The sequence below is a fragment of the Lathyrus oleraceus genome, chromosome 7, assembly GCF_024323335.1.
Source record: "Lathyrus oleraceus cultivar Zhongwan6 chromosome 7, CAAS_Psat_ZW6_1.0, whole genome shotgun sequence".
Classification (NCBI taxonomy): Eukaryota; Viridiplantae; Streptophyta; class Magnoliopsida; order Fabales; family Fabaceae; genus Lathyrus; species Lathyrus oleraceus.
Window position 1 is genome coordinate 138275420 of NC_066585.1, and position 9070 is coordinate 138284489.

The following is a 9070-nucleotide window of genomic DNA, read 5'->3' on the forward strand; positions in this document are numbered from 1 at the left end:
AAACCAACAGTCCACTCAAAAGTCTTTTAGGGTTTTTGTTATTATTATGTACATAAATGGTCAAAGACCAAACAAGCAAACAAATAATACACAAAACAAAATAATATCACACAATATTGTCCAAATGGACAAAGTGAAAATTACATTAACATAAACAATTAGAATGATATGTATAATGACAAATGATATAAAGTGCTAAAAGTAAATTGCATTAAAATAAAGAGTTGAAATTAAAAGTTAATGGTTAGTAAGTTAGAAGTTAGTTTTGTTTTGCTTTTTGATTTCAAGACATTCTTTGGAGAACACTCAACCCACTTGCCACAAGCATGGATCCTTGAACCAAAACATCTTCCAAAGGAAAGAAAGAAGGCCAAGTTTACACACAATACCATGGAAGAGGGGAGACTTACAATCTCACTAACTAGAATGCTTATGTGTTTTGTGTCACAAATTTAGCGCTATGTTAAGCAATCGTAATTGGACTTATATAGAAGTCACAATTATTTGAGGTCAGGCAATAAACTTTTGGTGTTAATGCAGGTTGGAGACATAGTATTATCAACTATGCTCATTAAACATACCACACACAAAAAATATGCAAAGAGGTGTGGCCTAATCTCATCTATACTCATTTTAATCTTTCAATCGACTAGCATTAGGACTTTGAGATGTCATTGGCCAATTGGAAATGAATGGATGAAGAAGGGGAATAGATGAAGGGAAAGAGATAGATGAGATCACAAATTGGTCAAAGGAGGACTTTTATTAAATTAATATCATTCATTCATTTTGGGAGATGGAATGTACATTCCATCAATCCCCTAAATCCAATGATATTAACTTGACAAAGTCAAATCAACCTTGACCAAGGCCCAACAACAAACAATTAAACTCAATTAAGTCAATACAAATGGTCAACACAATTAAAATGACATTTATTCAATTAAAAATATTAAAATAATGCATTAAATTCAAATATGTTTTGTCCAAATCCTAAAATCTCATCAAAACACCATATAAATGGCCATGAGATTTATCATAGGTCAAACAAGGCCAAAGGACCTTGGATACAAAATTTATAATTTTTGGACACTTAAAAATATTTTTAAACAATTAAAAACAAATGCAAAATCAATTAATTCATGGAAAATATTAATAATGATCCAAAAAATAATTTTTATTCAGAATATGAAAGATAAAAAAATTTGGAATTTTTTGGTGAAAGTCCCATATTTTTTGGATCAATATTGAATTTAATATGAATTATTGAATAAAATGCAATTAAAATAAAATTTCAGAAAATCCTAAATTATGTGGACCATCAGATCTCCCTCATTAATTGAGGTGGCAGACCTGATGATCCAAAACGCGCGTTCCACCAATGTCCTAGTCAACCGCATGGCAAATGAAGTAATCAACATCAACGCTCCAGATTATAATGTGGGACTTGGATCATGTGGTTCATAGGTGAGACACCTCATCGCCGGAGCCAGAGCTCTGGTCATCTTCCCCGGTGAGCTCCACCGGTCTAGTTAAGATGAACCATCACCAAAATACAAAACAGAGACATGATCTTAAAGAAAAAACATCACTGAGCACGAATATGACCTCTAATTCCTCCAATTCCTAATATATTAAGAGATATGTGGAATTGAAAAATGAGGTTCATGATCTGAGTTGCTTCGATTTGGCCTCAAAGCAACTCAATCTTCTTGCCTACATTGGTAGGACTTCAGACGACTCAAGAATCAATGGAATTGAGCAACAATTTAAGAAAATCGAAGAGTTTAAAATTTCTGCAAATTACCTTCAATGGAGGTTTGAGCTTGCTAGATCTTGATCTGAATTGTGCTTGGCTTCACTTCACTTGCTTGCAAGAGAGGAATGGGAAGGTTTAGAAGCAATGGATTCCTGGAGAATTGAATTCCAAAACAGTGGAGATTCAAGCTCAAATTCAAACGAATTTATCAGGGTCATCCTATGAGAGTGAAGGGTTTTCAATGGGGATTCAAAGCTAGCGCGATGTGTGTGTGATTTCTGAGCAAATGCAGTTGTATATATAGCCAAATCCATGTGATATTTGCACACTCTTTTCAACCTTCCAAATTTGGCAAATGATGAAAGCATGGTGCATGGGCGCGCATAGGCCCATGAAATGATGGCTTGAAGTCCAAAATGAATTATCAGATATGTTGAAGCAAGCTTGGAATGCAAGGCAATTAAGCAATGTCACTTGAAGTTGGATCCATGCCAAATGATATCAGCCTGTTTAAGCCATGCGCAGCCTATGCATTTCAAGTCCAAAATGGATTCGTTTTAGCTCTTTAGAAAGGTGAGATCAAGAGGAACAAGTTTGATGTTGAACACTTTTTCATTTGGAGCTTGGAACTTGCATAAATTTGAGGTGGAAGTTTGGAAAAATTTGACATATCAAAAGTTTTCTAAGTGTCAAGCCATATGTCTCAATATTCCATCTTGATTAACTTTTTATGGGAGCTTCAAATGAGAAAATTGTATTCATAAAAGTTGTATCTATCTCAAATACCTTCAAAATGGTCACCAATTTCATGTCATTTGGATTTGAAATGATAGAGTTATGCATTTTTGAAGTTTGGAAAAATCACTTGATCAATGGTATAGGTCAAAAGTGACCTAGAATGTAGCCTCATATCACATGTTCAAAGAAGTTGAATTAGATCCCACTCCCAACATCAAAGTTGAATTATAAACATTGAATTTGATTATTCAACTTTGAAATATTTCATCTAATAAAAATTGAGCAAGTTATGGCCTTGGGAAGTTGACTTTCAAATTAGGGTTTAGACAAAATGACCTATAATGTTTCAACATAGAAAATGATTTTCCAAGAAAAAATAGCTCTAGGTCTCAACATGAGAGTTGTTTATAATGTCATTTATAGTAAGTTTGATCTTGGAATAATTTTCATATTGTGAACATTGTAGGAGATAGGGTCTATGGAGACCTAGTTTTGATCAGATGAATTCATCTGGCCAACCACCATCAACCAACTTGCTAACTTCCAATTCTCTTGACTTTCATGGCTCATGGTAGATCATATATTCATAAGATGATGAATTGTGAAGTGTCCCTTGAGAAATTTCATCAATTGGTGAGATAGCTTGTTGGAGAAGTTACTCAAGATACCTAGTCAAACTAGGGTTTCCAAGGCAAATCACCCTCAAACTCTTGAAGCAAACTTTATCAATATAACATGTAGAGAACATTAGGACTCATATATGATGTTCACAACCATTCTTGGATCAATTATTGGCGGTGCTCTTTGTTCATGAGGGTCTCAAAACCCTATATATGATCTTGATGAATCAACGAGATCATGCCCTACCTACAAAAGAGTTAGGCAAATACAAAGACATATTTTTGGTACTTTAGTTAGTAAAATGATAAAATAAAAGTATGATATAACTATAAAGTTCTTGGTGATCTCTCCCAAAACAAACCTGAAATTCTAGTTATCAGACTTTAGATGTCACACGGGTTGTTATGACATCCAATTCTGCACAGACACGAATTATGCAGAACTTAACAGTAAATGCAGTAAATAACACAAGTAATTGTTTACCCAGTTCAGTCCAACATGACCTACATCTGGGGGCTACCAAGCCAGGGAGGAAATCCACTATCAGTAGTATTAATTCAAAGCTAAACTCACCCGTTTACAACTCGTCACTTAATCCCTACCCAATGCAATTTCAATCTTACTCTAAGATCAGAGTTCCTACTCACTCCCCCTCAATCACCTCAGTGATTACTACCTTTAATCAATATTAAAGACACTTTTGAAGTCACACTTCAAACAACTCTCGATTGTGCTTAACAGCTTTAATCAAGATACACAGCACTCACGCTTAAAAGCTTTGAGCGACACAACACTTACAACTCAATGAACACCCTATGCCAAAACAATCATCAACGTGATAAAGGATTGGCTTACAAGATATGTCTAATACAAGACTCACAAAAATACAGCAGTGAAGTATGATGGACACACTTAATCTTCACGCCTCAAAATCCCCGAAACTGAATGAAGGAACGACTTTCTTTTATATTGCAGTACCTGGGCTTTTGCACTTGTATTCTCCTGAATTTTAAGGTCACACGAGTTCCCATAAATTCAATATCTAGGTTACTAACAAATAGGCTATTTGTTAGGTTCATTAAATGTAACTTGGTTGTTGATTTCCTGGATTTTCTCTCAGCTGTTGAATCCCTGAAGAATAGCCTGAGAAAAAGCTGAAACAAAAAACTGAACAACCTACAATATAGCATATGCTGTCAGGAATGAATGTCACGACATTCAGCTAGACATCAAGGATCATATGCTGAGTCTGTTTTTCCAGAAAACAGACTGTACAATTTTGCTGACCTGTACATGATCAAAAAGACCATGATACAGTAACAGCTTACATTAATAAATGTCAAAGTATCCAATTTGACATTTACACATTTGGCCTTAAGTTAGTTCTGTTATCCTCTTGAAGAACAAACTAAGAAACATACTGAAGTGTAGCAGAACACCACTCTGTCTATTATTCAGTATATACTGTCCATGATGAATGTCATAACATCCAGTTTGACATTCATACAGTAGGCCTTATGCCAGGTCTGGTTCTTCCTTGATAACCAGACTGCAAATGAATATTGAGCTCTAACAGAACACCAACTTTCTATTCCTCAGTATCTGCTGACAGGGATGAATGTCACAGTATCCAGTTTGACATTCAATAAATCCTGTATTAGCTAATCCTGCAGTAACTACTCAAGTGTGTCATGACATCAGTCAAGACATCAGAGTACAGTTAGATATTCTAACCTACAATTGCAGTCACACATACACACCATGTCATGACATCAGTCAATACATTAGAATCCAGCTAGTGTTTTACCATATAATGCAGCCAATTAAACACCTACAAACTCCCCCTTTGGCAAATTTTTGGCTAAAACACTTTGATCCCCATAACAGAGTTCATAGCAGCGGAATCACACATCTAGCAGGAAATAAACCTAGCTAATACACTCAGAGTGGCAGCACACTCACATACATGGAAGTTAAATAAAAACTTCACAAAGCAGCACACATCAGCTGCTGCAGGGGGGGGGGGAAGTTAAATAAAAACTTCACACACACAACAGCATACACACAGAAGTTAAATACAAACTTCATCATACATCAGCTGCAGGAGAGGAAAACTTGAATCTGTCATGAACCTGTTTTAACAAAATAATAAAATTCTGTTGTCCTGGGGTATCACTTGTCACTCCCCCTTTTTGTCAAAAATGTTGCCAAAGCAACACTTTAAATTACAGATCCATAAATAGTAAGCAGCATTACACACAAATGACAGAAAACACAAAAAGGACAAGTATTTATTCCTCAACCTCATCATCAGCCTCCTCCTCAGAACTAGCCTCCTCTTCACCCTCTGAGCTTTGCCTTGCAGCTCCATTTGTATCCTCTGCAGACATCTCCAATTGAAAGATCAGCTTTTCCAAAGCAAGCTTCCTAGCCTCCAGCTCTTTGCAAGTCTCTCTGAGCACAGCAATGACAGCAGCTTTATCTGGTTGGTTGCCAGTTTTGGATGCTTCTTCCGATGTCATGACAATGTCAGGGACATGCTTGCCCTGAAACAGTTTGTAGCTGAAGGCCAATGGACTTTCTCTTCTTTTCACAAAGTCATTGTCTGTTAGGATATGTGGGAATTGACTCAGCACAATACCACATATGAGAGACGGAAAGGCTATAGGTCCCTTCACACTGAAACTTCCAGCATGTTTCATGGTCTGATCAAAGATGTAGGTGCCATAGTCCACCTTTGCCTTGGTTCCAACAGCATAGATGAACTTTCCTAACATCACCGACACACTTGACTTGTGATTTTTGGGTACCCAGTTGGCTGCTCCAACTTTGTGTAGCATGGCATACTTCACACTGAGTTGGCTGGCCACCAGCTTCCCTTTGAGAGGCCATTTCCGGACTTGCTTTGCTGTGATGACTTCACAGATTCTGTTGTCAGTCACTTCAAGCTCTGGTTGCACTTCATTTGTTCTTACCAAGTACAAATTGATTACTGAGGGGGAAAAGGTCACACACTTGCCACGCAGATAGACCTTTCTAAACTCTTTGGACTTCCCATCAGCACACTCCTCAGACAGATTGACAATGAATTCCTTCACCAGAGTCTCATAGCACTTGGATAGTTGAGTCACAGTTCTCATCAGTCCTGCCTCTCTGATAAGATCCACAATCTCCTTACACTCCAAGGCGTTCTGAGCCAGTTCCCTCTCCAAGGCCAGCCTCTTGTGGTAGACATACTTCCATCTGTTCACACTAGAGGCAAAGTGGAAGGATACATTGTCTATAGGCACCTCTGGAACGCTAGCAGCCAACTTGCTAGAGGTTGGCTTCTTCCTGGACAGGGATGTTGTGACATCACAGGGAGCATCCGAGTCAGACTTCACCACAACAGCCTTGGTCTTCAGTTTCTTGGGCACCTCTTTGCTCCAAGATTTTGCAGGGCCATGACCTTTCCTTTTGCGTGCACTTTCTATCACTGTTTGCTTGGGAGAAGTTGTCTCATCAACTTCCTTGGATGGAGACCTTTGCAGCACTGTCTTTTTCCCTCTCCTAGTCCTGACCCTCTTGGCTATGCTAGGGATAACTGAGGCCAACAGTTCGTTATCAGAGAACTCTTCCAGGTTGATTGTGTCAGCTCTAGGGTTGGCCTCAACATCTTGAGGGACACTTACCTTCTCACCTCTCACCTTTCTTACATGTTTATCATTCTTAGGACCCTCTTCAGGTAATCTAGACACATTTTCCCTTAACACAACTGTGGTTTCACGACATGCACCATCATCGGGTACCATAGTGTTCAAGGGAACAGAAACCCCAGGAACATTCTGATCCCCGGACAGAATCTTAGTGACCATAGAGGCAATGGCATTGTGCACATACCTCGATCCTTCCTTGGAAGGGTTGTCCAGAGCGATAGCTGAGGAGATTCTAGAGACCGTTTCTTTTGGTCTTCTTGCATGGGACGACGTTGCAGCGTTGACACTAACTTCCTCCCGGTTGGGGTTGCTGAACTCCGTGTTGTGAGAATCGGACACGGTAGTATAGGAGGTGGTATCGGATTGGTGAGCCATGCTGAATATCTCAGAGGGAAGATGAACCGTTTCTTTGGAAGAGGGTTTGCACGAATGGGGTTTGAAGCGACGGAATGTGAAACGCTTTATGCAAGAGTAAGGTCTATTAGATTTTAACCACTCAGAGCTCACTATTTGTTGTTTAATAATTTGACTTACTAAACAGTAGATAACTAACTTCATTAGTTGCTATAAATATTCAGACGCACGCATTCCCTCTTTGCCCTTACTATTGTCACACTTAGTAGCGTATAATGTCATGACATTCCGGGTGACATTGTACTCTGTCTGCATCAGGTTCCTCCATACTAGGGATGACCACCTGCTACCACAAGCTAGGTATTGAGTTTCTGCAGACGACAATAATACACACTTCTGTCTATCCCTTGCTGTCCTATCATTTTTATGATGACCAATAGGTGCCAATGGCTCATTACTTTCAATCAGACATTTTCCACAGTCTGTCCTTTTATCTAAAGACAGATATGAGACTCTTCTCATAGCTCCCTTTGAAATGCTCTTCTTCATTCCTTTTACCTGAAGGAGATCAAGTCTTCCATGTCCCAGCTTCCCTTCCTGATCTTCCTTGGCTAAAAGACACTTGGGAAAGTTGGGAGAGTCTTTAGATTTCCATAGATAGCAATTATCTTTGGATCTGTCTCCTCTCATCACTTCTTGATTGCACCCATTCAGCACCACACATCCTCCCTTGGTAAATTCCACCTTGCATCCTTGGTCACATAGCTGGCTTATGCTTATGAGGTTCACAGTTAGTCCTTTTACTAACAATACACCACTCAATTTTGGAGCTCCAGGACAGTCCAGCTTACCAACACCCTTGACTTCTCTTTTAGTTCCATCACCAAATGTTACTAACTTGGTGGTAGGAGGATGTAGATTCACCACTAGGTTGCTCATCCCAGTCATATGCCTTGAGCAGCCACTATCAAGGTACCAGTCTTGTCTGATATGTGCCCTTGAAGATGTGTGAGCAAGGTTAGCAACACACTGTTGATTCTCAGGAGAGAAGTGAAGCTTAGGTGCCTGCTGCTTAGGATTGACCTGACGTGTCTGCTTAGCCGCCCATGTTTGTTGCTTAATGGGGACATTATGCGTAGACACCTTCTTCTTAGGCCTACCTTGTGGGGTCTGGTTTGGGTAACCATGCAGCCTATAGCAGAAGGGTTTTATGTGACCGAATCTACCACAGTAATGACATCTCCATCTCTTGAATTTCTTCTTCTGATGATTGCTCATTCTGGTTCCTCGATGTTGAGACATTGGATGTGACTTCCCTTTGGATTTCTGAACTTTAGCCTTTGGGCGTTTGCGTTCAGCTGATGATCTTTTCCCAAGGCCTAAACCAGAAGTGGTTCCAGACTTCTGTCCTATCTTCAGGATCTCTTCCAAGGTGTCAGATCCCTTATTCAACATTTTGATGGATTTGGTCATTTGGTCTAGCTTAGAGGTCAACAAAGAAATCTCACCCTTCAGACCCTCTATGACTTTCAGCTGCTCTAGTTTCTCAGCTTCTAGCTCTTTGATGAGTTTCTTATGTTTTTCTCCTTGGATACACACTTCTGCACTTTTAACACATAGTTCTTTATATGAGGCAGCAAATTCATCCAAGGTGAGCTCATCTCCACTTGAGTTATCTTTTGAGGTACAGACACTGGTCAGAGCAGTGACATGTTTGGCAGATTCTCCTTCAGATTCACTCTTAGTGTCTTCTTCTGACCAGTTGACAGATAGCCCTTTCCTTTGCCTCATGAGGAAGGTAGGGCAGTCAGCCTTAATATGACCATATCCTTCACACCCATGGCACTGGATTCCCTTGCCTTGGTTGAACTTTTCTTCAGAAGTTGATCTTTTCCTTATGTCA

At 39.2% G+C, this 9070-nt stretch overlaps 1 protein-coding gene across 1 annotated transcript; it reads right to left on the reverse strand.

Moving 5' to 3' along the window:
• Positions 1-5708: 5708 nt before the first annotated feature.
• LOC127102457 (uncharacterized) lies at positions 5709-7188 on the reverse strand. Its single transcript, XM_051039826.1, has 2 exons — positions 6394-7188; positions 5709-5723 (listed from the first exon to the last, which is right to left on the reverse strand). The coding sequence occupies exons 1-2, from the start codon at positions 7186-7188 to the stop codon at positions 5709-5711; spliced, it is 810 nt and encodes a 269-aa protein (XP_050895783.1).
• Between the last annotated feature and the right edge of the window lie 1882 nt (positions 7189-9070).

Coding starts and splice junctions, on each gene's coding strand:
- LOC127102457 (XM_051039826.1), bottom strand. CDS start 7,188: ATGGCTCACCAATCCGATACCACCTCCTATACTACCGTGTCCGATTCT.